Below are 16,431 nucleotides of genomic sequence, written 5' to 3' on the forward strand. Positions count from 1 at the left end.
ATACTTAATTTAATTTATAATCTGGTTTCAGGGTTAATTTTGATTAATTTCTTTAAAAAATATCTAGTAATTCAATATAATTTTAATTTAAATTACCTCTTGATGTTAATTTTAATTTTTTTATTTCTATATAACCTGAAACATTATTATCACCTGAATACAAGCAAGGAGTATCATATGAAACTTTAACTGAAACAACTATTTCAATTTCTAAAAAAATATAAAAAAGCCTGAAATACATCATAAAATTTGCAATTGCGTTCTATGAATTTGCAGGCAATTGCATAGGAAGAGAAGAAATGTATTGCGAAAATGATAAATGAAAATTCTAAACAAGATGGGTATAAAATATCCATTGCAAAAAAATAATAAAAAAAATTATATAATACAAAAATAAAATAATGTTAGTACAAATAAGCTTATAATAAACAGGTTGAATTGCAAAGGGCTTTTACATTCAAATTAAGAAAAGACTACTGATATATAATAAAGTTCAAAAATTAGCCAAAAAAAAGATAAACAACTTGCCATTTCAGCTACACAGTCACTTAGAATGCAGTCAGTTAAATTTTAATATATCTGTTTATTCAGAGAAGATATATTACTCATATATTCTCTTTTCTAACATTTTTATTTTATACCTCGCATCTGACGTCTTTCAAACAACATTGGTTATTCAATGTGGAGTAGGTAGAGTATACCATCCAGTTTTCAGTTTTTATTTTTTTAAATTTTCTTATTAAAAAATTAAGATTTTCTAATCAGTGCCTTCTGCAAATTAAGATTTGCCACTTAATAGGTACTACATGAAAATTAGTATTCCTTTTCTTGATCCACAAATAAATATATTACTCCTCTCATAGCATAATTGAGTAAAAAAATACATATATTCGGTAAGAAAATTGCACTGACACAAATTTGTTTTAAAATTTTTAATACGATTATAATAACCTTTGCCACAATTATAATAAATGCAGTATGATGGTAGACAATTTGTGTTTCAGTGAGGAATTTATGTAACAAAATTAAATGAGTCACACTGATGAAAAAGTAGAAAAAAATAATAATTTATTTTCAAACCAAATACATTTCATGAATATGATATTTAACATTTTTGCTTAATATTAAAGAAAACTTAATAAAAAAAAGTGATATTTAATGACATTTTTATTTGACCTTGTTGCAACTTGATACATGTGACCTTTAGTTAACACTGATATTGTTTTTCTTTCTTTACTTTTTGAGCGTCAGTAACCATGTTAGTGTTTGTGAGTTTTCTGCCTTATTCCAAGGTAATATATTTCCTGGAAAAATAATATTGTAATCTAAATTCATTTTTTGATAAAGAAAATAGTATCTCTGTAATTAATTTTATAAAAATATTAAATTATATTTATACTATATATTATAATAATGTATTTTATTTTACTGTTTGTAACTTTTAAACCTTTTGATATATAGTAATAAATCTTTAGAGCCAGAAATACTAAAACTAATTACTTAATATGAATTCATTGAGCTTTTGATAGCAATAATATTATTTGGATTAGAAATTTGCACATCACTGCCAATTTTTTTTAATGATATTTCTCTATTTTATTTGGAGGAATCTGGTTCAAATTTAACTAAGATTAAAATTACTTTTATTAGTATCTAGACAATCATTTCCAGTATTCTGCAGGTTTGAGATTCATAGATTAGATCTCATGAATTTCAACCTTAGAATAGACAAAATGTAATTGGTCACAGCTACTATTGAACTGCAGTTAAACAGCTGCTCTTGAACTGTTAATCTGCTATGATATAATTTTGAATTAAAAATAACTTATGTATTTATTAATTGTAAAAGTAACATTTAAAACATTTAAAATATGATTGCATTTAAAGAGAAATTACTGTTGACTGGAGAGTGCAAAATGGATCACAATAACATTTGAATGTTTTTAGATTTTTATGCCACATAAAAATTACAGATAATTAAACATTTCTACAGTTTGTATAGCATTTGTTTGATCCTATATACAAATATGTTTTATTATAAAGTTTTCAAAATGTAAATTACAGCATAATTTTATGCATAAATATTTATTCACAAATTCGATATCAGAATTCATCTCAATATCAGAATGCTTGATTCTGAACATTATTTTTTTCCCTGCTGTAACTCAGCTTGCTCACTATTTCTAAGGAATAGTACAAATAATACAAAGTACAAATTAATGATTCAGCTGTATCTTTGGCAAATCTCCATCAACTTCCCAAATATTAGTAAAAAATAGATTTTTTTATCTTTAGAACAAAGGAATCATCTTATCATATTTTATTTATTTCCAAATAATTTTCATAAAAAATCTCTAAAAAAACAATAAAAGTAAAAGTTTCTTCTTGCCGAGCTTTAAATTTTTTAGCAGTAATGATAAATAAATCATAAAACCAACTTCTTTTACAGATTTTCGTGCCTTGTAATTGCAAAACTGGTGCAGTCTATGTTTTATAAGATATATGTTATAAGATATATGTTATATGTTATGTTATATGTTATGTTACATGTTATGTTATATATGATATATGACTACTGATTTAGCAGAAATACCAACAAATTGTTTTTTTGTTTTTTTTTTTTTTTATAAATATTTCATGTGATGACTTGATGTCTTTATGAAAGATAATGTAGAAAACAAGTAAGTATCTAAATAATAAAAATGTGATTAAAGAAAAACTGAATTAAATGAACAATTAAATTAATTGCTGAGTGCCCACCATGTTTTGGGCACTTAAGCTGAAATTAGTTTTATTATTACTCAAATTTTATTCCGCACACATTTATTTATTCAAGAGTGTATATCAGAACATGCTTACATGTGTGTCAATCACATTTTCTGTTTCAAATTAAACTAACAAAAAAAATTTGAGTGACTTTTGCCTTTGTCAGAACTCACCACCAGTCATTAAAATCCAATGAAGCTCATCTAAAAATAATATTGAACCTTTGTAATCATTTAAAAAAACTATTCTGTTCACTTTTGTGCTAGGTGTTAATGAAAATGTATAAAAATCTTTGGAGTTTTTAAAAGTGACATTTCAGCTAAATCATATCATGTGCATTTTTAAGTTAAATTTTAACGTAATCATTTCTTAAAATAATTACAAAAAAAAATTCTACTTTCTCAGTCTCAAAATTGCTCAAAGAAATATTATGAGATACTTACAATTATTAATGGTTATAACTTCCTGAAGATGCAGATGCTGATGCTGAGGCTGAAGAATGGCTAAAGGATCCTCCTCTTCCACCAGAGCATGTGGAACAGCCACCTCCTCCTCCTCCTCCACCGCCTGGTCTTCCTCCAAATCCACCAGAGCCACCACCTCCACTTCCTCCAAATCCACCACCGTGGCCACCACCTCCACTTCCTCCAAATCCACCAGAACCACCACCTCCACTTCCTCCAAATCCACCAGAGCCACCACCTCCACTTCCTCCAAATCCACCTCCATGGCCACCCCCTGCGCCACCTCCAGATCCTCCACCTCCGCTGGGAAATCCACCACCACCACCACCACTAGGGCCAAAGCTGCCACCACTGCTGCCGCCGCCTGTACCGCATCCCAATCCACCACAACCACCTCCTCCACCACCACCAGAGCTAGGTCCAAAGCCACCTACACCTTGACCGCAACCACCTGGTCCACAACCTCCACCACCCCTGAAAAAAAAGAAAAATTGATATACAAACATTTTTGGTTGAAAACAACTCTCCTTAGATACAGATTAATCATTACATATAATTAATTAATTATTTTACTTAAATTAATATTTTTAATATTCATATTATTCCTCTGAACTGTTATATTATACTTTAAATTCTATTAAAATAAACCACCTATTACAGAATATCGAGATAAGATATATTTTAATTTTATCATGAAAGTACTTTTGTGGGATCCTGCATCTTCAATCATGATTGAAATGTTTAATTAAACTTCATATTATGAGAATATAGATTCCGCAAAAGTACTTTCATGGTAAAATTGATGTAAGATATGTTTTATCTTGATATTCTGTACCAGATGGTTTATTTTAATATAACAGAATTTAAAATAAAATTAATTAATTATATAATTGTTAGAGAATCCCACCTGTTTTAATTGAAATTCATGTCTCCTTTACAACCTTGTTTCCATTTTATATTTAATTACAATTATGAATTTATGTATCTACCTTAATAGTTTTTTATTTAATTTATAAATGAATTTATGAAAGACTAAATTTGTGCTATCAGAAAAATTAAGTACTTTTTATGCATAATTTTCTGTAATTCCTATAAGTTTTCTTTAACAAGTTGAAACAGAAAAGAACAAAGTTTGATACAAAATTATATTAAAAGCCAATCAGCAGTTTGTAAAACATAATTCTATGATGACAAACTTTTTCTTCTGTGAGATTCTTTACTGTTCAGGGTATTAGAACAAGAGTTGTTTATTGCAGCCTGTTTCTTTCCTCTTTAAAATGTTAATCCATTCATCAGTACCAATACTTTATGATACTTAATCATTAATATGACTAATAATAATTATTGATTAATAAACCTTCATGATAAAATTAATATGTGTATTTAAGTAATGTTAAGTATACATAATTACTGTTTTTAAATTTCATATTTTAACTGCAAAAAAATAAGTGGTCAAACACTTACATGACTATGTTCATACTTAATTATAAAAATGAATTTACTCATTTAATAGAAATGAAACTGAAAAGTTATGTATAAGAAAACTTTACACATACAGTTTACTTTACAGTAAACTTACACATGTACAGAAAATATTTATAAGTAACAGTGTTTTCTTAAGGTTATCGTAAAATTTACCAAGATTTTCCTCCTGGAATAGAATATGAACCACCTCCCCCACTGCTACCAAAACCACTTCCACCACCAAAACCTAATCCAGCTCCTCCTCCTCCTCCACCAAATTTACCAGAACTGCATTTAACACATATTGTTCTTTTCTTTCGTAGTACATCACCAACTGAAGTCTACAAAAAATAAAAATAGAAATAAACTAACTTAAATTTATATCTGCAGAGCATACTTTAATCATAATAAATTTATTATTAACAATGTTCAGTTAAATCATAATAATGATTATTTTATTAAACTAATTTTGTTTATTTTCTATCACTGATGTGTAAGGTAATTTTAAGCTGTTATTCATAAGAGTTATTCTCAGTTGTTTAAGCCTAGGATTCATCAACAACTTCATCCATTGTGTAATATTGAATATTAAAAATTAATATGTTTTACTCGTAAATTATTTAAATTAAATTAAACCAGAAGACTTAATGTTGAGATATATTCATATAAGTCTAAAAATTCACCTTCTCTACTTTCTAGTAATAATGAAATTATTCCATTTGATATTCATTATGTTTTCTTTTGCATAATATAACTATATAATTTGTTTTATTTTAATTTTAGAAGCATTTATAAAATTGTTTAATACAGTAACATAAGTTGAGTTCTTAATTCTGTTTTATGTATTTTTGATATAAAATTGTATGTTACCATCACTGTTCAAATTCACTTCCTCCCCAAATTCTGATCTAGTTATGAAATATTCTGTTCTACAACCTTAAAACTAGAAAAAAAGTACTCAAAAATAGAAACAATTAATTTGGATGTCACACGAATAAAAATGTATTCACATAACTATTTTTTTTATACCATTTAAATATTAACTATACTATTAATATATACAATATAACTTAAATAGCTAGTTTAATTTTAACTTCATAATCTATGTTTTGAGAATGTGCAAAGACAAAAATAGCAAATGCATCTTCTTTGCTACTATGAGACAGTTATTTCTGTTATTTGGCAGAAAGTTTTCCAAAGTTATTTGGCAGAATGATAGGTTTAGAATGAAACTGCCTAAGAAGTTGAACACACATTCTAGTTAATTGTAGCACATTGACATATTATTCAAAATGATACATTTGAAGCATTATGATTATTCCTGTTTTCTATTTTAACTTTAGATTTTTTTTATGAACTGATGCAGTCTTATCCTTCTTCAAATATCTGTAATTAAATTATTCTATTTAAAAGTCATCTGTATAATTTAAGAAACACAGTGAATGAATACAATTAATTTACAAATTGTTAATGCATTAAGATTATTGAAATTATTAGTGACCAATTTTGTGAATTTTAATGGTACATTTACTGCAGTTAGCATATAGCCACTAATAGTACAGAGTTCTTTTATTATAATAAGGCTAAATGTTAAGAAAATATTAAATCACGTGTTAGAAATGATCCAACAGCTGGATAACTGCAATACCAAATTGTTGGCAAATTCTAATGTCAAGTACTCTACTGTTTTATTAATACATGCATATACACATTAACTTTTCTTTTGTCATAATTTTAATTTTTTAATGTAATTAATGATCTAAGTAATTATGTTTTCTTTTACATTATTACCAGCAATGAACTTTACATTTTATAATAATGATTAATTAATAATTTTGTGTAAGGTGATTAATTTTAAATGATCAAATCAAATTTCAAATGTAATGTAGGTTAAAATTTATGGAAGACTGAAGTCATAGTAATCCAGCAGACTTGATGATATGTAAAAATCTTTTCCAGTTTCTTTCTACCTCAACTACTGAAGACTTCTCTACAACTGGTTATACATGTTGTATATCAATATGTAGTCATGCAAAATATATTCTAATTTCTACATTATTCTTTTGTTCTCTTTATATTTGAAATCTTTATATTTATATGTAAAATTAAACCACCAAAACACAGTAAATAGATAAGTTAAACTTACCATATTAATTCCAAGAATTGATTTTCACAGGATCCTGCATCTTCAGTTGATACGTAAGTTTGTAATTATATTAAAATAGACTATTTTTATAATTTCTGAATTTTGAATTTGTCAAAAATGTTAATGTTTTATAAATTTTGACATTTTTATAGATGAATATTATACAGCAGAATTTGTGTATTCATCCATAATATTTTCACAATTTGTAAAACAGAAGAAACATTTTTGACAAATTCAAAATTAATAAATTATAAAAGCAATTTAATCTAATGTAATTATAGAATTAAATATCAACTGAATATACGGGATCCTGCGAAATTGATTTTTGGAATTAATATGGTAAGTTTAGTTTATCTGTTTACTATGTTTTGATGGTTTACATTTCATTAAATTTTAATAGCTTATTGGTCAATATGTTAATGAATATATATATATATATATATATACACACACATACATATGTAAGTATCAATAATATATGTAAACGTTACATTCTGTAGAGTACAGAAATGATAACATGAATTTAGGATGCTAATTTTACATGTGATAATTATTCAGATCTTTTCTTACATATAATAAGTTTTTCATAATAAGAGATTTAAGGAATTTTATTATGAAATATTATAAACTGTTACCAGATTGGATGATTTGTATAAACTATCAAGAGCAATGCAGTTAGAAATGCTATCAGTGTTAAAAGTAAATTTCTTCCGCTGGAACATGAATTGAATTTATTTGTAATTAATTACTACTACTAATACTGTGATAAAATTTTAATATTGTGGTAAAATATTGCTCACACCTTATTTTAAATTAATAAATCAGTTAAAAATGAAAAAACTATCTTTTGAAACTAATAAGTGTATACGTAACAGTTTTATCTATTCTTGCATAAAATGTTATCAAATGAATTATAAAGATATTCTAACATATCTCCTTATGGGAATTAAGCAAATAGGTATTTATTTCCAAATATGATACCTCTTTGCACATCATGTGCCAACATACTTACAGTGATGTCAGTTCATGACCAACTGGACTTTAAAAATATTCTAACCTTCATTTGTAGATACTATTGATAATTTTGAACTGCCTAAATGTTAAAATCTATTTTATTTTTGCACTTATACAAATAAAGATCTTACTATAGTACTTATTATTCAGTGAATACTTTAAATTTGTGTACTGTTGAAGAATTATAATTGTTAAGCTTATAAACACAATTAATTGTAATATACTAATGGTTTACTTAATTATTTTCATTAATTTAATAATGAACAACTTATTCTGAGATTAAGTAGTGATTAGTGATATAATTTTATGTAATTACTTACTTGTGGAATATCCTCAACATTCAAATCCTTTTCTACATCATCAATGCTTACTGCAAGCTTTTCAGCAGCATCTAAAATCAACAGTAAGTGACTTATGTATAACACATACCTATTCTATACTACTACATGTTACGGATACGTGTTTTAATTTTATAATATTGAAATACATTTCTCTGTTATAACTTTGCTTAGTATAATTATATTTCTATAAGACAGGAATTTTTTATTTTAATAAAACAAGATTATTTGACTGTATACATTAACGAATGTGCTCTTAAGTTTTCTTGTTGATTAGTTAAGTATACATCAAAACAATTGAAACACTTAAAAAACAGTCCGATCTATATCCAAAAAATAAAAATAAAAATAAAGAGTAATAATTACATATCGAAAACTTGCAAAACTACTATCAACCATAAATGATTAACTGAAATTTTTCTTCTATAGATTGGTACTATTAAATCTATTTTGACATGGTTTTTTTTGCATTTAGGCTACTTTTTCAAGTTATATAAATAAAAAATTTGATTTTAATGTAGATATTTATTTCTATTAATATTTATTTACTCTTACTTGTTTAACATTTTAATTTTGAGTTTATAAAAAATGTTTTTTTTTTTAATCTGATAAACTCTGAAAGTTTGTTTGTTCTCACATCATGTGAGAACCAATTAACCGATTGCTTTCAAATTTATTTTATCCCAGGGAAGGTTTTAAGTCATAGAGTTTGAGGCCCTAACCCCTTGGCAGTTAAGTTGTCAATTAAAATAAATTAATATTTTTCTTCATTGTTACATTTCTATCACCATGGCAACAGAAATAAGTTGTGAAGTTTTCCTCGTCAAAGTTTGTGTACTTTAGTTACCATAGCTACTACTATTCTAATCCATCGGGTTGGTCTAACGGTGAACACATCTTCGCAAATCAGCTGATTTGGAAGTTGAGAGTTCCAGCGTTCAAGTCCTAGTAAAAGGCAATTACTTTTGTATGGATTTGAATACTAAATTGTGGATACTGGTGTTCTTTGGTGGTTGGATTTCAATTAACCACACATCTCAGAAATGGTCAATCTGAGACTGTACAAGACTACACTTCATTTACACTCATACATATCATCCTCTGAAGTAATACCTGATGGTAATTCTTGGAGGCTAAACTGAAAAAAAAAGCTACTACTATTCTGTCTTTTGTAATTTAGTTTCTATAAAGCCTGAATCTTAAATTGTTATTTATCAGTATTATTCTATACGGTAATGGCAAGCAAAGTGAGCTGTGAGGGATTCCAGGGACTCTGGGAGGCCCCTTGGCGCCGTATGGTCAGCCCTGGACCCCGGGAGGAGCCCAAGAACTCCTGGATCGGATCCAGGGAGCAGAGCCCCGACCAGCTAATTTTCATAAAAAATGTGTTTTCTCCTGCTATAAATTATTTAGAAATGTTATTCAACTGGTTATAAATTTCTGTTGTATAAAAAAAGGACTTTAGTATAATTAGAATACAATTTGTTTTCTATTTGGGAAGTGGCTAAACTAAATATGAATTTTAGTATTTTTTTGTTTGTTCAATAGCCATAATTAAAGACCTAATACAAAACAAAAATCATCAAATTAACAGCCATGCTCAACAAAAATAATTTACCATGCCAGGTATTCCAGGGAAATTAAGGAGTAAAATTATTTTCCATTAATTTCTCAACTGATCCAAATATATTTAATCTTTTGAAACGTGTGAGTTAATCCAAGTACGGATAACATTCAATCCTAAACATGATATTTTCAATCTGTCTGTCACAGAGAATGATTTTGTATTGAAATCTTAATCTGAGTAATCAATGTTGAATGATGCCTCTTCTTACAGTTTTGGCTCTTTATATGCACTGCATCCATTATCCATATCCATATCCATATCCATATCGGGGATAGATTATGTAAAGCAGAGTTAATGTAAGTTATTCTATCTTTTTTGAAACAATGTTGTTTGTTAACTACATTCCTTTATTTATTTATTATTAATAATAACAAATAAATATAATAATATTTATTTGTTGTTAACTGGAGATAATTTTAATGAATTTTAAACAGTAATATTCACAAATGCTAACATAAATGATTTTTTAAAAAATATAATTATGAAATTTAAAATATTATATATATTAAAATAAAAAAAACACAATAAAATAAAAATAAACCTGTTCTCTTTGTTGAGAGGATATGTGCTGAAAATGTGGTTGCTAACAATATTTATTGCTAATCTTACAAGATGAATTTAAAAAATTTTTGTGTAATATTTTTTATTTCAGTTAATACTATTTTGGTAATACAGATATTTAAAATTATTCGTTGTCTGGATTTCATTTAAACTATTAAGTTATTATTATTAAGAAAACATCATTTATTTACCCTTTTTTAATCAAATAGGAGAATTAATTAGAAGAATTTAGGTATTATATGTGTTAACTGATTTAAAAAAATGTAATTTCAAGATTTTCTATTTACTTAACCTTATTAAGTAATTACATTACACTATAATAATAGCATAATCTAATAACAGCATATTAATTATGTCATTGGATAAAAGTAATTGCATTATTATTTTTAATGTTTAAATTATTTTTTACTTACTAGATGACAGCGGTAGTTTTAACGCTTCTGACCACAGAACTGTGCCGATTAACAGCACCGTAAGTAAAACGGCGTTACCCATCTCCGTCGGTTGAATGCAAGTAAAACACGTAGCCCTCCTTTATATATATTAATAAGAAACACGGATTTGAGTTATTAAAGAGTTAACAAGTGACTGTAATTAAATGGAGATGAAGTCATTCACGTTCGGATTTCCCTGAAGTGATGTTTATTGTTCCAAGGCCGACCCCACATTGAAGGGGCATTTATCACCTTTGGAGGTGGTAACTTTAGCTTAACAAAGTGTGCAATTTCTTTAGACTTACTCACGCGAACTTCCCTCTATCAATAAGCGACTATACGATTAAAAACGTTTTAATCGTATAGTCTAAACTTTTAAAAACGTTTTCTCATGAACTTGACTTTTCTAACGAAAATATCCAAAAATTTGAAATTCTCTATTTTATTAAATAAATTTTATTTTATTTTAATAACTTTTCTATAGGAATTTTTTAGAATATAATATAATGTAAAGCATAGTGGAAGTTGTAATTTGTACGTTATGAATATCTAAAAGGTTTGGGTAACTGTAAATTTCAGGTAAGCTGATTTACTAATTTAACCGTTTATGTTATTATAGATTAACAAAAGTAAATAGTAAATAAAATATAATAAATAAATCTAATTATAATCTATAGTAAAAAAATATGAAATTGCGAATATTAAAATTCACCACGTAAAATTAGAAATAATATACAACTCTCTCCATAACTAATTTTAAGTTTCTTTAAAAATTATTAATTTCATTCGTTTGTAAAAAACTAATTTTATGTTTAAAATTTTAAAAAATACAATTTAAAAAAGATAAAACACTACAACACAAAAGTGAAATAAAAAAATAATTTGAAAATTGTATATTTCCAGCGCTTATATTTTACACAAAACATTTAACAATGTTCTCAAATTTTATAACTTTTAAAAGCGATGGCTGGGGAAGCCATTTAAATTGGCTTTTACGCATTACTCAGCTCATTACGCAATTACGCATAAACTCAGATCCGAGGGATGTCTTCGCCTCAAATTACCTCGGTAGGACGCATTGTTCTTGAAAAATAAATTATTTTTAAAATATGGAAAGATAGATAAAGATTTTTGAATGCTGCAGTCCAACCCTTAGGTCAACTTTTTACTTTAATTTTCAAAAATTTCAGAACTTATTCAATTAACTATAACGTATTCACGAACTTAACGATACAGTTCTGTAGGTTATTCAAAGCTATATTCCTACGTTTTCATCGAGCAATTTGGTGCACAAATAAACGTGAAATGCCAAAATGCCAAAGTTATCTCTATTATGATTCCAAGGACCATTAATTTTATTCGAATTACAGTATTATTATTAAGATTTTAAAACAACCTGGAATCGCCAGAGATTTTACTATCTGACAGAAATAAAATAAAATATATGCTGGAGGAACTTAAAAGAAAAAGTTATTGCCAGGTAATTTGATGGTATATAATAAAGAATAATTATTTAATAATGATAACGATATAGTAAGCGATATCATTAATTGGTGTTAGCTAAATTACTGCAGTATTTTTAAAATTATAAACAAAAGGATTCTAAAAAAATATGTGCACGTAAAGAATATGATGAGTATAAAGAATATATGAAAACTTTTTTTCAGCAGCCGGAAAACTAATAAGTTATATTTATTTTATAATTATATAATTAAACTTATTAGTTTTCCGGCTGCTGAAAAAAATGTTTTCATATATTCCTTATACTCATCAGATTCTTTACGTGCACATATTTTTTTCTTTCTAAAGTTAAATAATTTTTTAGAAGGTTTCAAAAAGAAAAAAACTTAGGCGAACACTGGAAAACGTCATTTTTTTCTAAACTCATATTTTTAACAGCGACTTCAATTTTCAAACAACTGTGCGTATTGTGTGAGTTATTTAAAGAAATGAAACAGATTAATGCATATTATCAATACTGTTTAACATTTAAAAATCTCATTGCGTGGGTAAATTCTGTAGAAAAGTCATAAATCAGTCAAACAATTGTGTCGATGGTAACATTTTTTAACGTTAAAATTGAAGTAACCGAGCACAGAACAAAATATAAATGAGAATACAAACTTTTTTTTATCGATTGTTTGATTCAAATTATTTAATTTCTCTAAAGTTTAATATATAATTTTAAAAAAAGCTTTCAAATTAATTTTGAAAACGAAAACTTATATATTTTTTTTTTTTGAGGTTTTTAGGGGCATCGACTACTTTGGTCATTAGCCCCATCACACTTCAAAAAAAAATAAAAAAAAGGTTCTTTAATTCATATTTCCATGAAGAAAATAAGTGTTCAAAATTTCAATCTTCTAATTTAAAATCCAACAAATTACCGCCTAGGCTTTCCTTTCGGCCATCCTTTCTTACGTTTTTCCATTCTGCGAACGGCCTCAACTTTCGACGACAGAGTGTCTGAGGCTTCGGACATGGCATCGTCTTCTCTTTCTGACGCCAATGACGTTCGCCGGCTTACATCAGGTGAAAACTTATATTTCGAATAGTTATGCTCCTTTAAATTGATGGTTTCTTAGATTTGGTAAAAGTAGTTTCTAAGTTACACTGTTTCCTACAGAAAGTGGTATATTAATTAATTATTTTTCCTCAGTATTTCTTAAGATTGTAACGTATGTAAAGTTTCTGATAGTACGGATGGTACTAATTAAGAGTTCTTTTTCTGAGAGTAATGAAGTTCACTAAGCAGTCGGTCCCTGTGCTAAAGTGAATGTAGCTTCTAAGGTAAATATCATTTGCATGTTAGGGAGATTGGTTTATGATGTGAAGTAGTAGATGGTTCGGTGAAAAACGTAAAGAGAAATCAATTCAACCTTTATTTCACTTAGTAAGCCTGGCATGATAAACTTGGTTTTCCTTAGATTGGCTGTGCCATTTCAGGATTTCATTACAGATCGGTTGCAATTTTCACGGTTATAGTATTTAACTCCAAACGTATGGTGTTAAAGGAGAAGATTGGGTTTGAATATGTCTACAGGAGAACGCATGCAACTAGTGATTTGTTTAATAGTAGGAATCATTAAAAATTTGGCGTGATTCTGTTGATCACGTGTTAAACTGACGATTATTTCTTGAGAGTACACAGTTGAACTCGTGTAGAAAGTTTGTTGTAGTGTTGGATTTACTTTATTCTTAATGGAAGTTTACTATATGTTGTGGTTTATTAGAGAATTCATAAATTCTATTATTCTGTTATTATATATTGTTATTTGAAGTATCTAATTAGAAATAAGGGATGGTTTGATAAGGGATGATTTTCGTTCACTGCTTGTAAGCAGTGAACGAAAAATTTGCAAATAATCATCATCGTAACTCTTCTCTTTCTTTCCCATAAAAAAGGATTGTGCGTGGATTTGTTTGTTTGATGTATGTGATCACATCTTTATTACTTCCTTGTACGAAGTAAAGGAAGTATTATGATCACGAAAAATTTTGATTTCCAGATTTTAATCGAAATATCCATTTTGATCATCCCTGAATCCATTTTGACTAGTTTCGGCGTGACGTCTATACATACATACGTATGTATCTCGCATAACTCAAAAAAGATTAGCCGTAGGATGTTGAAATTTTGGATTGAGGACTGGTGTAACATCTAGTTATGCGCCTACCCTTTTGATTGCAATCGACTAAACTAAAAGTGTCCAAAAAAGCCCAAAATCTAAAAAAAAATTGGACTTTGGACTTTTACTTAACTGCAGTAATAAGCCCTTATCGAGAGCTTTTCAGCGATATATCATAAGTGATACTTACTTTCATCGGTTCCAAAGTTATAGCCAAATAACATTTTAATTAATGAAATATTTGGATCTTAGGTGAAGGCACATCGGTTCGAATCAGACTTTATCTCCTTTTTTTTAACCCTTTTTTTTTTTTAATTTAAATATATTGATTTATTAATATTTATTATTAACCTCTCATTGTAAAAGTTTTACGATGAATAACTCAGTAATAACAAAAAGAAAGAATATGAAAAAATACCTGTAGTTTTTAATGAAATAAACTTTTATGTACTTTTAATTTAAAAAAAAAATGTAATTGTAATTCAATAGGCGTACAATGAAGTCATGTTGTTCACATCAGATTTTTTTAGCTGCTATTGGCGCAGAGAGGACACGTGGTGCGCCGGGTGGCTGCTCATAACGCATAAACGACTCATGCGTTCGAACGATTTATCTAAAATTATATTTATGTTTTGGGGATAAAAAAGGAAAACATTGGGGTTAGAGCTGTGTTAAAATCACAACTCAAGAAATAGCAAAAAATGCACAGGATTTTGAAGCTTTTCATTGTAAAAGTTTTTGTCGTTAGTATGCTCAATTCATGAACGTTATTTAGTTACAATTGGCAATAACATTTAACGAAATCATGTGTAATAAAACATAACCATGCAACATTTTCGCGGCGGGCCATAGGCTCGCAATTTTTCTACTAATTATTACGTTAATTCATATTAAAACCTTTGTTTGTGTAACATTGTTTCCTTTACCATTGTGCGTTCGTTAAACTGGCAGCCCAATTGTCATTGGTTATAAACTGTAGTTATTAAGAAAAAAGTACTGGATAAATCAAAAAGCATTATAAAATTCAAAAACAGATTTATAAAATTATTCTAAAATTAAATTTTATATTTTGCCATTCCAAAAAGAAAAAAGTACCTCACGCGGATTGTCTGATCCAGGCAACTTTAAACTCTACTGAAAATTTTTTTTTTTTTATGTAACTTGACTTAAAATGAAATATTAAAAAACTGTGGATTGCTGGGCTGACAGCTGGCTTTTTGCTACCTGTGATGTCCTACCGTAGTACACTATTCCTTTCATTTGCTGTTGCAGTGCCAACAATATTTCGGGGACCCCAGGTCCTACTAGTGCGCATCTTTGTTTTTAAGCTTTCTGAACTTTGTCGAATAGTGCAATAATATAAAAGCACTAAAACGCCTCAAACTACCAGTCATCCTACCATTTTTTTAATCTTAGAAGAAGGTTGTTAAATACTTGTCAATTATGTATTCCACCTTCTTTTAACACTCTTCCCACGAACTCACTGCTTTGTGCAGTAACTCACTGCACGCTTGAGGTTACTACTGAAATTGATCAAAGAATAATGATTTAAAGAAACATTTTTTTTTTAATTTGGTTCCCCCCCTTTTTTACATATTGACATATTGACCTTTACATATTGACATATTTACATATTGACCTTTTTTACATATTTTTTAATTATTTTTTAACTTTTGAAATCGCCATTCAGTTTCTGATTTTAGTTAAATGTATTCATAAAGAGATTTTGAGTGTTTTCTAATTTCTAATTCATTAACGGTTTTTCCTTACATTTCACTGTACTGATTATAATCTATTGCCAATTTCTCAGTATTTTGTATATGCTGACAAAAGGGTGGATTCATGAAAAGTTTGAATTTTTGATGCAAATTGATTACAATGAAATGGATGTAAGAATTAAAATAAAGTATTGAAAATATCTGATGGGAACATAAAATGGGTATTTGTAAAAAAAATTAATGTTACTTAAAGTTTATTTTCTCATGTTA

The 16,431-nt window shown here is 27.6% G+C and overlaps 1 protein-coding gene and 1 long non-coding RNA gene across 2 annotated transcripts in view; one reads left to right on the top strand and one right to left on the bottom strand.

Annotated features, from left to right (window-relative positions):
• Window positions 1-1,043: 1,043 nt before the first annotated feature.
• Window positions 1,044-10,953, bottom strand: LOC142333615 (uncharacterized). The gene is made up of 5 exons (XM_075380945.1): window positions 10,794-10,953; window positions 8,175-8,245; window positions 4,869-5,035; window positions 3,210-3,704; window positions 1,044-1,304 (listed from the first exon to the last, which is right to left on the bottom strand). Exons 1-4 carry the CDS (start codon window positions 10,873-10,875, stop codon window positions 3,215-3,217), a joined length of 810 nt encoding a protein of 269 aa, XP_075237060.1. The 5' UTR covers window positions 10,876-10,953; the 3' UTR covers window positions 1,044-1,304; window positions 3,210-3,214.
• Window positions 10,954-11,094: 141 nt separating this feature from the next.
• Window positions 11,095-16,431, top strand: part of LOC142333618 (uncharacterized) — a 39,289-nt gene continuing 33,952 nt past the window's right edge. Inside the window, exon 1 of the long non-coding RNA XR_012758642.1 lies at window positions 11,095-11,393. This is a non-coding gene — a long non-coding RNA (uncharacterized LOC142333618). The remainder of the gene's footprint in view (window positions 11,394-16,431) is intronic.

This window comes from Lycorma delicatula, chromosome 1 (genome assembly GCF_047948215.1).
Source record: "Lycorma delicatula isolate Av1 chromosome 1, ASM4794821v1, whole genome shotgun sequence".
NCBI lineage: Eukaryota > Metazoa > Arthropoda > Insecta > Hemiptera > Fulgoridae > Lycorma > Lycorma delicatula.